We start from the raw sequence: 16,293 nt of genomic DNA on the forward strand, positions 1-16,293 counted from the left end.
TGAGCATCAATAAAAATAGACCAGGTGCCCAGCTGACATGGTTCAGTGGTTGAGCGTTGACCTATGAACCAAGAGGTCATGGTTCGATTCCCCATCAGGGCACATGCCAGGTCTGTGGGTTTAGTCCCCAGCGTGGGGCATGCAGGAAGCAGGCAATCAATGATTCTCTCTCATCATGGATGTTTCTGTCTCTCTCTCCCTTTCCCTTCCTCTCTGAAATCAATAAAGATATATTAAAGCCCTAACCAGTTTGGCTCAGTGGATCGAGTGTTGGCCTGCGGACTGAAGGGTCCCAGGTTCGATTCCGGTCAAGGAAATGAACCTTGGTTGTGGGCACATCCCCAGTAGGGGGTGTGCAGGAGGCAGCTGATCGATGTTTCTCTTTCATCGATGTTTCTAACTCTCTATCCCTCTCTCTTCCTCTCTGTAAAAAGTCAATAAAATATATTAAAAAAAGAGAAGAGTTAAAGCAGATGTTAAAAGTCTCTTTTGCTTCACCCATATCCAGAATCTTTTACAGACGACCAACTATGATCCCCAAGGTTTTGTTCATGGGTAAAAAGCAGAGAGCCTAAGGCCCTGGAGGGGCGGCCCCATGGGTAAAAGCAGAGAGCCTAAGGCCCTGGAGGGGCGGCCCCATAGGTAAAAGCAGAGAGCCTAAGGCCCTGGATGGGGCGGCCCTGAAGGGTAAAAGCAGAGAGCCTAAGGCCCTGGATGGGGCGGCCCCATGGGTAAAAGCAGAGAGCCTAAGGCCCTGGATGGGGCGGCCCTGAAGGGTAAAAGCAGAGAGCCTAAGGCCCTGGATGGGGCGGCCCCATAGGTAAAAGCAGAGAGCCTAAGGCCCTGGATGGGGCGGCCCTGAAGGGTAAAAGCAGAGAGCCTAAGGCCCTGGATGGGGCGGCCCCATGGGTAAAAGCAGAGAGCCTAAGGCCCTGGAGGGGCGGCCCCATGGGTAAAAGCAGAGAGCCTAAGGCCCTGGAGGGGCGGCCCCATGGGTAAAAGCAGAGAGCCTAAGGCCCTGGATGGGGCTGCGCTGCTGGCTGAGTGAGCCAGGCACACTCCCTACTCTCATCGCGCTTCCTCACCTGTGAAACAGCAGAAGTCCTATTTGCCTAAGAGGGTGTGGTGAGGATGAGGTGATAAATGCACAACGCCTGGCACAAAACAGAAGCTTAATAAAGAACATCCCTAGTGATAGTGACGGGGCTCGCCCTTGGCAGCACCCGCAGCCGGAACAGAACACTGGGTCTGAGACTGAGCTGCACCTCTGGGTGCGCTAAGGGTAGGTGATTGGTGTCCTGTGCTCTTACCTCGTAGCATTGGGAAGAGGAATGGCCTTTCGCAACTGAGCCACAGTCCTCAACGATTTTCTCCCCCCCCCGCCCCCCGATGGTGTAGGAAAGGAGAGGGAGGTGAGAAAACTAGAAGACTACATCGTGAACCAGGCGCTCAATTTCAGGGACGCCCCTTCCAAGCCTTCCTCCTCCCTCCTATCCCTGCCTGTCACTCCCAGCGGAGATGAGTCAGATGGCTCTGGCCAGCTGGCCAGCCGAGGACACAGGGAGGCGAGTGTGAGATGACCACCACCTTAACCTGTGGGCTGGCTGGGACCGCTCCCCTCCGGCCGTGTGTGTACTTGATGCTCATTAGCCGCTGGCTCTGGCTCTTCCCCTGCTCCTCTAAGCTACAGGGACTGGGGTCCTGCAAACCACACTCCTAGCTTCCGTTACAGCTGCTTTTCCCTCCCCCATCCTCCCCTCGGCTGACCAGGGCCTGGTCAACAGGCTGGGAGACAGGAAGAAGGGAGACTGTCCCTCCCCGCCACATGGACGGCACTTCCGGCAGGAGCAGTGAAGTTCCAGATGTGTCTCCCCGCCCCCCCCCCACACCCCAAAGTCCCTGCAGGGCAGGGATGGCACCTTCTCAGTCCCTCATAACCCTAGCTGCCTGACGAGTGGTGAGCAGAGGGGGTGAGAGGGAGCTCCCACAAGCCAGGACCTGCCAGCACCCCAAAGTCTCATTTGCCAACTGTTTCCTTCCTCTCTGTGCACCAGATACGGAGGAGGGGGAGCAGATCAGCCCCCAGGGAAAACACAGAGAGAACTGAGTCAGCCCAAGTCAACTCTTAAATACTTAATTCCCATTTATTTAAAGTTCCATCAGTCTGTGTACACTATTTATATTAAAAACACAGGAAACTGGGGCTCCTAGCAAAAATATACATTTCCATTTTGGAGATTGTTCAGACACGGAGAAGAGCTGTCTTCTCAGCACTAGAGCTGGGAGTGGGGGCGGGCACAGCGCCTCTCCCTCACAGTGCTGGCCCAAGGGAGCCCCTCGGCCAAACCCCGGTCAGCGAGGGTAGGATGGGAGAGGGAAGCCAGTAGGGAGTGGTCCTGGGCATGGAAGGCACAGCGCTGGCAGGACGGGCACCGGCCGTGTCCTCTCTCCAGGGCATTTCCTCCCAGAGCTGCAGCCGGACAGCAAGGCCCCTCCCGAAGGAGCAGACAGGACCAGGAAGCCTGGGCTCTGCACCAGGTTCTCAGAGACCCTTCCAGCCTCCTCCCTGGCAGCAGCCTCGGGCTCTGGCCTCCTCCTCTGCAGCAGGTGGGCGCTGAGTGCCCCTGCGGAGGGGAGGGGCAGGGGCTGGGGAGTGGGGTGGCCTGGCGAGGACCCGGTCACCAGGGGCTGTGCAGGGCGTTCCAGGAGACCAGCTGGGCTGAAGACGGGGAAGGGAGGGTAGCAGAGCTGTGGGGACAGATGGATGTCTCAATCAGCAGGACCAGTTTATCCCTGGCACCTTCCCGTGAGCAGGTGCTGGGCTGACACAGCAGGACGCCCCTGCTGACCAAGGATGTGGCCCAGCCCTGCCCGTCCACCTGCAGGCCCCTCTGGGCATGCATCCGCCTCGAGAAGGGGGTGTGTGGAACCTGCAGATAAAGTGAATCAGTGCTTGTGGTGTGCAACGGAGTGGCAGCCCCAGGAGTGTGTGGCATGAGTTGCAGTGAGCTCGAGCCAGAGCCAGTGCCCCCAGCTGGAGACAGGATGTCATCGGGGTGAGGCCAGTCCTGGCCCTGGGGAGAGGCAAGGGCTGTGATGTCGACCGAACACAGGTGGCGAGGCTGCTGCAGGCTGCGGGGGAGGGTGGGTGCTGGTGGAGCGCAACCCTGAGGCCTGCTCACTGCTTCCCCGCCAACCTGCACCTGCCTGGAGGCTCACTCCTCTTCATGGGGGTGTGGGGCCCCCACCTGCAGGGAACCCACCTCCTTCCAGGCTGGGGGGAGGTCCCCCAGCGGCCAGCGCAGGGGGCCATCAGCAACACTGGCCTGGGAGACCAGTGAAAAGACCAAAAAGGATGTTGGTGTGAGTGGGGCTGGGGTACGTGGCTGAAGTGGGGTTGGCTAGGTCAGGGGTGCCAGCCTCAGGGTGGGGGTGCGTGACAATCTTGGGAAGGCATCCTGGCCTGCAGGGCAGGGACCCAGCGACCAAGGCCACGGCTGCAGTCGGCCCAGGTCCCGCTCGGCTTCCCCAGGAAGCCGGGCCCAGAGCTTAGTGTTTCTTTGGGCAGCTCCAGCCTTGCTGCGAGGACGGGGCAGTGAGGCCTCCGCCCCTGCGGCGGCTGGTGCACAGGGCAGGCCCACCCCCTGCGCTGGGGCAGGGGCAAAAGCAGAAGTCCTGTCTTGTGCTGCTGGTGAGATAATACAAACTGTCTCACAGGAAGACAGAGAGGGCCAGACATGGGGATGGGGGAGAGGGAGGGCCAGGGAGGAAGGAAGAGAAGAACAAAGAGAAGAAAGAGGAACTGAGAAGGAGAGGGAGGAAGGGACCATGGGGAGTGAGGCATGGGTCTGATGGCAGGAGTGTGTGATCAGGCGCCATGCTGAGTGCGCCCGTGGCCAACGGGGAAGTCCCATGTGGCCCCTGTCCAGCGCTGTCCCTGCCCCTGGTTCTCGGCCCCGAGGCCTGCTGGGAGGCCCTGGGTGTGCACCTCAGTACATGTCCTTGTAGATCTCCTGGAGCAGGGGGTGCAGTGAGGTCTCCGTCTCGGTCTTCTTGATCCGCTGCATCATCTGGGCATGCTCGGTGACCAGCTGCCGCAGGTCAGCCATCTTCTGCAGCAGCTTGGGGAAGAGGTACTGGGCGTCGGGGTGGTTGGCGTGCAGGTGGAACTCGAGGGCACGCAGGATGGTGTCCTGGATGGCCTCCACCTGGGCCACGTTCATGAGGCCTGGCCGGTCTGTGGGGACACAGGGCCCAGGGGTGGGAGGGAGCAGGCACGCACGGGTCTCAGGTGGCAGCGGAGCACTGCTACCCGCCCAGCACGGGGACCTGGCTCAGGGCGCAGCAGGCCTCCTGGTGGTGACAGGCCCCTCGGCCTGGACTCACATCCCGGCTCTCCCAGGCGAGCGGTGAGGCCTGGGCGCCGTTTCCTCACCTGCGAACTGGGGAGAACGGAAGCACCTGTGCACAGGTGGCTGTGAGGACCAAATGAGTTATAATCTGGGAAAGGGAACCAGAACAGAGCCTGGTATGAAGTAAGCCAGGGTCAGCACCGTAATTATTGCAATTACTGTGCTGGAATTGGAAAGTACCAGTAAAACAGACTTCTTCACCACCAGAAGCAGCCCCATCAGCGTGTTGGTATGCGTCCCCTTGGTCTTTTTCTCTCTCAGCTCCATCTACCTAGACAGAGCGGGTCCTGCCGTACAGCGGTGCCTCACACGTCCCACTGCCATCACCACACGCACACTCCCCCACGGAGTCCGACCTCGCTTACCTCCGCACAGAATGATGGCTGCGATGAAGAGAGCCAGGTCACTGTCGTCGAGTTCCAGGGCGTTGAACTTGACAGCAAACTCGAACTTGGGCTCGATGATATCACTGAAGGGCTTGCGGAGGCTGCGCAGGAACTCCCGGGTGACAAACCCCGTGCCGTTGGCCACCAGTAGCCCGTCCTTGTTGACAATGGAGGCCAGCATGGCGAAGATGGCTTCGTGCACTCCGTACTTGAGAAGGGTCACCTGGTCGTTGAGGAAGAGGTTGCCGAAGCTGGGGATGCTCTTGGCGAACTCGGTGAGCTCGCGCACGGTCTCCACCGTGGTGCACTGGCAGCGGTAGAAGACGTGCACGCTGATCTCCTTGTAGGGCGGCAAGCCGTTCACCAGCTGCTTCCACACCAGGCCCTTCTCTGCCTGCCACAGCGTCTCGATGTCGTGGATCACAAAGGGCTGAAAACCAGGCCCCATTAGAGGCCAGGCCTCGGGGACCCCACGTGTGCTCCCCAGACTCCCTGCCTATACCATGAAGTTAGGGGAGGGAGGAGGTCCAGTTCTCCCAGGAGTCTGGAGGGCGGCAGGGGCCCCGAGCCAGGGACGCCGCCACGCGAGCAGTGACTCACCGCTGTGTGGCTGGTCTTGCCGGTGAGGATGCCGCGGGCCTTCTTCTTGGTCATGTTGAAGTTCTTCAGGTAGGCGTTGTAGATGTGCTTGGAGAAGGCCTTCAGGTCGGCCACCTGTGGGTTGTGCTGACTCCCTTCACTCGCCGTCAGCCCTGCCACCAGCTTCCTCTTCTCGGCCTCTGGCATCCGGCCAAAGCGGATGGCTGCATGGGGAGCAGGGGTGGGGGCAGGAGTCATCGAGGAGTCCATGCAGGGCCAGCACCCCTAACCTCCTCATCCCTGCACGGGCCAAAGGCCTGAGAAGTTCTAGAGGCAGCCAGCTGGAATGTTGGGGCACCCTCCAGAATGTAAGCTCCAGGGGCAGGGGTCTGTCTATCTGTCCTGTTCAGTTCCCACACACAAAGGCCCTAACTCGTGGAGCGCCTCGCCGCGCGGCCAAGAGGGGTGCGGAGTGGCAGGTGGAAACAGCCTGGGCAGCGGCCTGTGCCCGAGCCCCAGCTCCGCAGCTTACTCGCCTCGCGACTTCAGACAGGCCACTCCGTCTCCTTTCTAATCAGAGAAGCGGGGCTGATACTTAAAGCTCACTGTCAGAGCAATTAGATAACTCCCTGTAAGCACTTCATTGTCATCCTTAGTAATGGAACCGGAAAAAATCTGGCTTCTCTCGGAGAAAAAGCGAGAAGAATAAGTCAGCCCTGAGATCTCTTGGGGAGTCCCCTCACTTCAGCCAAGTAATGGGGCCCAGGCAGATACAGAGGGGAGGGATCAAACCACAGACCCCCAATCCCATCACCTAAGAAAAATCAGCAGACGGAGACTCAGATACTGCCCCCCTCAAAGATGCAAGGCAGTCATGCATCATCCATGGGTGATGGGATTGGGGGGCATTTAACAGGAGGGGGGCAGTATCTGAGTCTCCGTCTCTGGGGGTGTGACCCAGAGGGTAGAGGGGGCAGGTGGGCTTTGCAAAATCCTACTCTATGGGGTCTGAAGACGAGATGTGCCAGCTGCCAGGAGCCTGTCTCCCAGGGCAGGGCAGCCTGTCTCCCAGGGGGGCTGGCCTCCAGGAAACACCTGCCTGCTCCTGGCAGCTGGCATGCGTGGCCACTTACTGGCTCCCGCCTGCCCTCAATAACCAGGAAGGGCAGAGAGGTCCCGGGCCGCCGCAGGGCCTTTCCGTGCTGTGCCAGGCTTGAGGTCCTGGGAGCTGGGTCAGTTCCTGCTCTGTCTGGGCCAGACAGGGTGAGCCTCAGGTATAGAGGTGGGGCAGCCCGGCCTGGCACCATGGGCTAGGCTGTGCTGGCTGAGACTCAGGTCCAGATGAGCCAGGTCAGCAGCGGACACAGCAGGGCCCATGGCGTGCCAGGCACACGGAGGCGCCCCTTTCTGCTCCCTGAGACTGGCCTCGGGTGTGGGGCTGGCGGCCGTGCTTGCGCACGGGGGGCGGGCGCTCACCGTTGTGCGACATGCCCAGTGCCAGGCACTTCTGGAAGCGGCAGTACTGGCACTTGTTGCGGTTCTTCTTCTGGATCTTGCAGCTCCGCTCACACTTCTCGTATTCCAGCTTCATGCGGATCGTCCGCCGGAAGAAGCCCTGCAGGATGTAGAGGGAGGAAAGGCCACGGGAGGGAGAGAGCTGGGGGGAACCCTGGGCCCTCCGGGTGGACTGGGGCCCAAGTGCGCATGAAGATGTAGAAACTCCTGAACTCTGGAAACAGGAGGGGAATTTTGTTGGAAGTGGGAGAAGGTAAACAATTCTAAAACTCTTGAAATAATTAAAATAATATGCCATATTATGCATATTAAACATGCTTCTTTGTTAATTTGGTAACAAAACTGTATCATGACTAACCTGATTTATTCATGAATGTATCTGGTTCTGTGTATTTTCTAGGTAGTGGTTTAATAAAATAATATGTGAAGATGTGATGGGTGTGCGGTGAGGAGGAAGAACCCAGAAGAAATGTAACATTTCTTTTTCCTCCCCTCAAAGAGCCCCCTTCAGGCTTAGAGGTGCAGGAACCTGACCTCAGGAAGAAGCCCCAGCCTAAGGCCCGCCCCTTTGTCTTTCCCAGCCCGGTCCCCAGGGGGCGCAAGAGGCCAGGGAGCCCAGGTCAGCGGCTGAGGTGCCTGGCAGGGCAGCCCTGACAGGGAACCCTCCTCTCCAGCAGGCCCAGACAGAGGCTTGGAATGAGCCCAAGGCCCTGGCGGCTGCCCAGGCAGGAATTCCGCCGTGGGTATTATCAGGGACCCACCCCTGGCAGGGAAAGCCTTTTTGGCAAGTTAACTCACCATGTGGCCACAGCCCTGCCGGCTAGCCAGCACTCCCACTGCGCCTACCTTGCAGCCCTCGCACGCATGGACGCCGTAGTGGAAGCCCGACGCCTTGTCCCCGCACACGCGGCACTCCATGTTGAGGCTGCTGCCCGGGGCCCCGTCACAGCCTGTCTGCAGCTGGTCCAGCAGCGAGGGTGGGGAGGCGCTCCGGGAGAGGTCTGCAGACACACGACACGGGCGCTTCACCTTCTGCTGCCTGAGCCCGAGTTTCTCACTCACACGGCCCTGGCTCGGCCATTTAAGAGCTGTGTGCCACGCGGGCCAACCTTTCTGAGACCAGTGTCTTTGTATGGAACGTGGGGCTGACAGCGTCTCTGGGAGGATAGCGAAGTTTCCAAAGCATCCCCCCAGAGCAGGCGCAGCAGGTGTCCCAGAAATGGCAGCTCTTCCTGTGGGGGGTGGCAGCGCCTTCCTGGGCTGGACGAGCCCGTGGAGGAGAGAATATGAAGGGATGGCTGTGTTTTGGGAGGAGGGGAGGAAGGGGGAGGAAGCAGAGTCTCTTTATTTTTAAAAATATATTTTTATTGATTTCAGAGAGGAAGGGAGAGGGAAAAAGAGATAGAAATATCAATGATGAGAGAATCATTGATCAGCTGCCTCCTGCACACCCCCTATTGGGGATCAAGCCCACAACCCAGGCATGTGCCCTGGACCGGAATAGAACCCAGGACCCTTCAGTCTGCAGGTGGACGCTCTATCCACTGAGCCAAACCTGATCGGGCAGCAGAGTCTCTTTAGACTGTCCTTAGGAAGGGGCCCACGTTGGGTGCGGAGTGTGTTTTGAGCAGATGGCAGAGTGCAGATCCGGGAAGTCTGATTCTTGCATGGACTGCACCGATGCCTGTAAAGGCACTCCCAAGCTCAAGTTCACTCCCACGAAACGTGCTCACACAGGAAGAGCGTAGGTGTCAGCCACACTGGCTGGGCAGCACCCTGAATTTCCAGTGTTTTTCTATTAAATGTACAGATGTTTCAACCAGGTGCTGACTTAGCAAGGAGAGCACTTGGCATGGCAACGACTTCAGGGCACACACCCTGTCGGAGGACTTAGTAAGAACGGCTGGGAGTCTCTTCTGAATCTCCTTTGTGCACTCAGAAGTGAGCCCTGCCCGTGGAAAGGGGCCTGCACCGAGCCCCAGCCTCCTGACCCCACCTGTCCTGCCTGCCACGCTAGTCTGCCCATCCGCTGCTCACTGCTGTCTTCCCCGATGACCGAGCGAGTGCTTGGGGCAGGGTCCACATCCCAAACCAGAGTATCGGGGCTGGGAGACCCAAGCCCAGACCTCACGTTTTCCACTCCCCAAGAGATCTGATTTTCCCCACTGTGGGGTAACCTTCTTCCCATTCCTCCCCCTCGGCCCCCGCCCCCCCCGCCCCCCCGCCCCCCCCCACGTCCAGGAATGACAGGAGGAAAGCTGCCGCCCGCCCGCCCCCCGCCATCCTGGACACAGAAGGGGAGCACAATCAGACCACAGCAGAGGACCGCACCTCTGCCCTCCCTGGCGGGTGAGGCAGGGGTGACACAAGTTCCTGGTTCCTAAAACTGCCTGCCCTGTCCCAGAGCCTCAGCTCCCAACCTGCAGTCATTCCATTCCAAGGGGTATACCCCCCAAGCCCACAGATGGGGAGAGTGGGCTCCTCCATCTCCTGGGCAAGGAGCTGCAGGGAGACTGCAGCCTGGGAGGGCAAGGCTGCTTGGTCCCCGAACGGCCTGTGTTACTCGGTGCTGGGCTCCGCCACTACAGTGGGGCCATGGGCAGGTCCTCAAGCTGCCGGGCGTCCTGGCCAGAGGGGCGCACGGCCGCTCCTGGAGGCACTGCAGCAGGGGCAGGAGTCCCATTCCCAGTGGGGAGGAAGGAGGCGCCGTGGCCCGGAGGGTTCCGCCACTTCCTGCTCTGTCTGTGGGCTGTGTGCACGTGGGCTTTGTCACTTCCTGCTGTCTGTGGGCTGTGTGCACGTGGGCTTTGTGGCCCTTGTAAGCATCAGTGTTGTTTCTGTGGCTGCACGTCTGCCTCCTCTGCTAGACTCAGAGTGTCCCGAGTCACGTCCCCTTTAGATCTCAAGCCACAGGGACCAGTCGCCTCAGTGTTCCCACCTCTTGGTGCTTTCTCCTTCTCCCTTGTTGCCCTGGGGGCTTGGCAGTTGTCTGGTCATTTGGTTGCTGCTGGTGCTGCATGTGGCAATGCCACCCTCTCTGTTTTTTAATATAAAAAGTATTTTTATTGATTTCAGAGAGGAAGGGAGAGGGAGAGATAGAAACATCAATGATGAGAGAGAATCATTGATCAGCTGCCTCGTGCAAATCCCCCACTAGGGATCGAGCCCACAACCTGAGCATGTGCCCTTGACTGAAATCAAACCTGGAACCCTTCAGTCTGCAGGCCGACCCTCTATCCACTGAGCCAAACCGGCTGGGGCTGCCACCCTCTCTTTCATTCCACAGACACTGACGAGCACATGCTTGTGCAGGGCAGGACCAGACCCTGCCCTCATCTAGCGGAGGTAAGAAAGGGCTAAGAAAGCGGGAGCAGTGCAGCGCGCGCGGCCACGCCAGCCCAGGCAGGCAGAGTGTGCGGAGCTGCGAGAGAGCATCCCCGGGCACGAGGGCCAGGAAGGTGACTGCTCCCTCCCTGGCCCTAAGCTGAGTGCTTTGGGGCTCAGCTGTTTGGAGTGTTGTCCTGTACACTGAGGGGTTGCAGGTTCGATTCCCAGTAAGGGAACCTCCTAGGTTGTGGGCTTGATCCCTGGTTGGGGCAACCTGTTTCTCTCCCCCACTCCCTTCCTCGCTAAGAATCAATAAAACATAACCTCAGGTGAGGATTAAGAAAAAGGTGCATGCTTTAGATCAGTGGTCACCAACTGCTGGTCCGCGACCATTGGTGGTCTGTGGAGTCCCAAAGGTTGGTGACCGCTGGTTTAAGGAAACCTTTAGATCAGCGGTCACCAACTGCTGGTCCGCGACCATTGGTGGTCTGTGGGGTCCGAAAGGCTGGCGACCGCTGGTTTAAGGAAACCTTTAGATCAGCGGTCACCAAATGCTGGTCCGTGACCATTGGTGGTCTGTGGGGTCCCAAAGGTAGGCGACCGCTGGTTTAAGGAAACCTTTAGATCAGCGGTCACCAACTGCTGGTCCGCGACCATTGGTGGTCTGTGGGGTCCCAAAGGTTGGCGACCGACCGCTGGTTTGGATGACCCCCAAGGCAGCTTCCCGGAGCTCAGGCAGCAGGCAGGGGTAAGAATGAGGCCCAGGAGCCCTGCAGGCCAACTGCAATCAGTGTCCTGTGCTCAAAACCCAGCTCTACCTCTGGGCCTCAGTTTCTTCCCCTGTAAAGGGGAGGACTCTGTGTCTCAGAGTCACGGTGAGAATCCAGGAGTCAATCCAGAGAAAGCTCCTGGACTCGGAAGTGCTGTGTAAATCCCAGCTCAGGCGCGGGTGATGCTCACTAGCAAGCTGCCTTCCGCAGTTTCTGAGCCTGTGACCCACAAGGCAGGACCATGCCTCTCTCTCCCTCGTTCTGGTGTCTCTTTCCCCTACAGCTTCACAGGAACCCAAGATGTGTGTGTGTGTGTGTGTGTGTGTGTGTGTGTGTGTGTGTGTGTGTTTATGAGCCTCCGGAACAAGACCCAGCCACCTCTCTCGTTGCCTGGCGTGCTGCTGGCCCCTGGCTCAGGGGTGTCAGGACTACCCCAAACCCTGGAAGAAGGCAAGATACCCAAGCCCTACTGGCTACGGAGTCAGCCAGAGCTCTGAGTTGCGAGGTGAGACCCGGGCAGGAAGAGCTGCAAACTGCACTGGGGAGAAACAGGCCCAGGGCGGGGGGCTGGGGTGCCTGGGAGAGGTCCTGCCCCAGGGGGTGAACAGCTGTAGGCTGCCGAACTTGAGGGCAGTCAGGGAGGCCTGGTGGTCTCAGGGCGACAGGACAAGGGCCCCCTCTGCCTATCTGAGAAGAATAAGGAAACACAAATGACTGGTACACCAGACAGAGAGGCAGGGTGACGCGGCGCTGGGTGGGCAGCAAGCAGTGCACGCATCCCGCAGGGGCGCCTTTGTTGGGGGTGTATCGGGGATACGGAGGTGGCGGTAGTGCTGGGGTGGGTTTCCCAAAGATAAAGGTTTCTTCCTGGCTGACCACCTGGCTTAAGGGTTTATCCTCAAATCTCCATCATATCCTACCTGAACATAATGATGGTGGGATGCCCCATTCTAGGGACCAGGTTCTCAAGGTCCCATCACCTCCCATGACCTCCGGTGGGGGCTGGGTCCTGAGAAGCCCTCCCCACACCGGGGACCCCTGCCTCAGTGCCCCTCAGGCAGCCAGGGGAAGTGCCCTGGGCTTGCTGTTTGAGGGTCGCTGCCTGCACAGCCGCTCTCTCCAGCCCGCCCAGCGCATCCTCTCTTAGCCCCTCCCCTGCTCTCAGGAAATGCACTTGCTTACCCGATGGCCATCATGTGGGCCCTAAGCCCTGCCTCTGAACTTCCCCTCTAGCCACTCCCTGCCTGACCCCCACCCCCAAATGTCTCTTACCTTTACCACCCCTAGGAGGGGCAGGGGAAAGAACCAGCGTTTATCAAGCCCCCACAAAATGCCAAGCACTTTAGTGTCGATGCCTGTATCATTTCATATCGCTCTAGAAGACAGTAACTGCCCCCATTTAAAGATGAGGACACTGAAGCTCGGTGAGGCTCAGGGACTTACCCAAGGTCACCCGAATATATGGTGGGACTGGAACTGGAACCTAAACCTGACTTCCCTGCAGCGGCTGTGTGTCTGCACCAGTCACCCCTCTCTCAGCACATGCCTGCTGTGCCCTAGGCACTCCGCCGGGTCCTTTACATCATCAAAACCACCTTCCCAGCAGGTCTTCTTGTCCCCATTTTATAGGCAACACAACAGAGGCTCAGAAGGTTAAGTAACATGTGGACAGTGGCTGATGGTTAATGTGATGTGCCTACTTGGCCAGGCCATGGTACCCAGTTTTTGGTCAAACATCAGTCCTGATATTTCTTAGGGGTCAGTAACATTCAAACCATCACTCTGTGCTGGGAGCAGGCCTCCTGAAGGAAGAAGGAATTCTGTCTCCAGACTGCATCTGGGCTTCAACATCAACTTCCCTGGATGTCCACCCTGCTGGCCTCTCCTATAGTTTTGACTCGCTAGTCCTCACAGCTGCTTGAGCCAAGTCCTTAAAATAAAACTCCCAGTCTCCCTCCCTCGCTCTCTATACACACTCACACACACACACATGCTATTGGATTTGTTTCTCTAGAGAACCCTAACACAGTGGTGGTGAGGTTTATTCCTCGCCTTGGGGCTTACCCGCTGCACTCTTCAACTTCCCATACATATAAACACGTGCTCGTTCTACTGATCAATATTGTGATTATGATAAACAGCGAGACACACCACTGCTGGGAATGACACTGTGCATCACTCACTGTTTGGACTTGGCATAAACATGAGCCCCTCCCCCACAGAGTGAAGCATCAGTGGCACTATCTTTGATTACAAGTTGGGCAAAAAGACACTACGGACCTTACTCCCTCTCTAAGAGCCGCTGAGTACCCCTGCGTGTCTAGGCCCCATTGCTAGAGGCATGCTGCTGTCTGACTGTGAGGGCCCGGAGAAGCTGGCCCTGTCTATTTCCTTTGCTGGCAGAACCCCACAGAGCACAGCTTCTGAAGTCAGGGCCAATTCTGCAGGGTTACCCAGCAGCCTCCTCACTCCTGCTGCTGTGGGCTCCTCGGGGCAGCCACCCAGCCTCGTCCGCTGAATGGCTGCCTGGACACCCACTAAGCATTTGCTGAGAGGAGGTGCCAAGGACAAGAGGAAGGACACTTTTCTTCCTCAGCCTCACACTAGGCCCCTGACCTTTTTCTCGGGGTGACTGGGATGTTCATCACTGAAAAGAGGGGGGTGAAGACAGGAGTGGGGTGTGAGCACCAGCTCCAGCTCCCCGCCTCCACCCAGTCGGGGGACCCTGGGCACGTGAGTGTCCTGAGTGCTAACGACGAGGCCTGTCCTCCCTGCCTCCCTGCGGGGGAGGAGGAGGTGCTGGCAGGTTCAGAGATGCGGTCAGTGCACAAGCTCTGCAGGGTCAGGAGGAAGCAACTGTGCAGCCTTCCTGCTGTTTCAGGCTCGAGCTGCACCCCCTCCTCACGGGTCCCCGAGGGGACTCTGGAGGGTAAAGTCACAGACTCATGGGGTGGGGCAGGGAATCAGCAGGTGCGTGTATGTACCAGCACCATTTACTCCTGCCCTGGCTGGCCCTTGCGGTGGGCAGGACGAAGCCTTTAAGGTGAGGAGACTGGCACGGTGCGGGCCGCAGCTCCTCGTGCAGACCGGGAACCCCTGCCCTGGTGTGAGATCCCCAACACGGACAGCTGAGGCTGCCTCCAGCGCCCTCACCTGCGGCCTTTTTGTTTTTAACCTTTTAAAGAAAAGCAATGTAATTGCTTTTTAAAGTATGAGAGCACGCCGGGCTTGCTGGGAACACACACAGGGTGCGGAGCGGCTTATGGCAGATCCTCTCCACCCATGAGCCGACTTGTGAGTCAGCCCCTCTCGTCCATTGTGTCTACTCCCAGTGCCTTCTATGACGCATAAGGACTGTTTTTAAGTTTTCAGCTGATGGAGTGGAGATTCCTTTTTATTACTATTATTATTGATATTTTTGAGAGAGGGAGGGAGGGAGGAAGAGAGGGGGAGAGTGAGAGGGAGAAATATCAATCGGCTGCCTCCTGCATGCCCCCTACTGGGGATTGAGCCCGAAACCTAGGTATGTGCCCTGACCGGGAATTGAACCCTTGACCTTTTGGTGCACGGGACGATGACCAACTGAGCCACACCAGCCAGGGCATAGGTAAGGATTTTTAAACAATGGGATGTCCAATTTGTCAGGAATGTGCTCCCCTATCAGCACACTCAGACCTACCTTATCCTTTTCAATGACTCGAGCATTCCACAATATGGCTCTGCCACAGTTTACATAACCAGTTCCCCACAGATGGGCGCTTTCCAATATTTGCTTTCATGAACAGTGCTGCAGTAAACAAGTGTGGACATCTCCGTGCACACAGAGCGAGTGTTTACGGGGACACACTCCTAGGAGGGGACGCAGGGCCCAGGGAATGCACATGCAAAGTGCTGGCTGCTGCCCTCCACTCCCGCGGCTACAGGGCCGTGTCCTCACGCTCTGGCCAACACGTCCTCTCTGCCAATCACACCTGAAGACACCTTCTTTGATCGGGGAGACTGAAAAATGTTTTGTGTTTTCTAGCCATTTGTATTTGTCCTACCGAGAACTGCCTATTTCTACTTTTCTGTTGCGCGGCTTGTCTTGTACTCTGTGGGAAGTTTCCTATATTACGGCTTTAACATATGGTAATTATGTTCAATTACTGAACAAGGAAGTCTTTTTACCGCCACTTCACTGATTTATTGATAAACGGAATCCATCAAGCACAGGGTGGCTGGGCAAATCCTTCCCCAGACATCCCCCCTCGTGCCCTAAATCCCACTGATAAAACCCCAGATGCTGTCGCCGCGCCCACCTCACCCTGCCTGTGGGCCCAGGCACGCTGGTCTGCATGTGAACAGCAGGGTCGCTTGGGGAGGTAGGAAACCCCAGGGCAGGACATTAGTCCGCGGTGACTTCTACGTGCCTGGGCCCAGCTATAGGGCCAGGGAAGGCAGTGAGGCCACAACCCCGTGCCCTCTCGTTCCCTTCCCTCTTTTGATGTCCTCAGTGACATCACTTGCTCATCCTGAGCCCCCAGTGTCTTCCCTCTGTATCCTCCCCCTCCTCAGTGTCTCAAGTTCGGAGCAGTATGTTAGTGCTGAGGGACTGATCACGCCTGGCTAGCCAATCCTCTCCTCTGAGAAAGGCTGGGTCCCCAAAGCCATCCCAGCCACCAGCCAACCAACAGCGGGGCGGTTACCCTCAGGATAGGGGATACCTTCTCTTGGGCCCTGAAATCACACATGCCTACTTTGGTCATTCCTGGGTGTCTGGGTGGGGTCAGAGGGCCTGGGTGATGGCTCTTCCTCACCCTACCCACCACGTGCCTGAAGAGGAAGCTCTGAAAAACCCAGGACTTGCTTTGCAGGTTGAAAGCGTGGCTCAAGGATTCGGGCTCTCTTAGTACAGGCCAAGGCAGGAGCCTGTCCTACCTCAACAGTGCCTCCCCATAGCCTTAACTCATTTGACTGATTAAGGAACTGGCATCCTGTTTTGGTAAACAGGACAACGCCCAAGCAACTGAGCCACACCAGCCAGGGCCCCCCACCTTAACTTTTAACTCTGACACCACCCACCTCCTTCTCCTCAGGCAGGCCCGGGGATCCAGAGCCCGTCCTTATGAGACAGGCCTGCTCCTCTGCCTTGAATCAGCAGCTGCGGCAGGATCTCCATCCGCTGAAACCAGCAGCAAGGTCAGGGTGTCCCCTCCTGGCAGTATATCCTGGCCCTGAGTTCCTCCCCGAGGGAAGGGAGCAAGGCCCAGCGGGCTGTGATGGCACTCAGGCAGCTGGGCAGGGAGCAGGGTAAGCCAAGGGCTG

At 58.0% G+C, this 16,293-nt stretch overlaps 1 protein-coding gene across 2 annotated transcripts in view; it reads right to left on the minus strand.

Annotated features, from left to right (window-relative positions):
* Window positions 1-2,132: 2,132 nt before the first annotated feature.
* Window positions 2,133-16,293, minus strand: part of PPARD (peroxisome proliferator activated receptor delta) — a 76,683-nt gene continuing 62,522 nt past the window's right edge. For both annotated transcript variants that reach the window (XM_079780870.1, XM_079780871.1), the window contains exons 4-8: window positions 7,739-7,893; window positions 6,854-6,992; window positions 5,399-5,601; window positions 4,778-5,228; window positions 2,133-4,237 (exon numbers count right to left, since the gene is read on the minus strand). In XM_079780870.1, the coding sequence (XP_079636996.1) occupies window positions 3,990-4,237; window positions 4,778-5,228; window positions 5,399-5,601; window positions 6,854-6,992; window positions 7,739-7,893 (1,196 nt within the window). In that variant the 3' untranslated portion in view covers window positions 2,133-3,989. The remainder of the gene's footprint in view (window positions 4,238-4,777; window positions 5,229-5,398; window positions 5,602-6,853; window positions 6,993-7,738; window positions 7,894-16,293) is intronic.

This window comes from Cnephaeus nilssonii (assembly GCF_951640355.1).
Source record: "Cnephaeus nilssonii genome assembly, chromosome: 9".
Classification (NCBI taxonomy): domain Eukaryota; kingdom Metazoa; phylum Chordata; class Mammalia; order Chiroptera; family Vespertilionidae; genus Cnephaeus; species Cnephaeus nilssonii.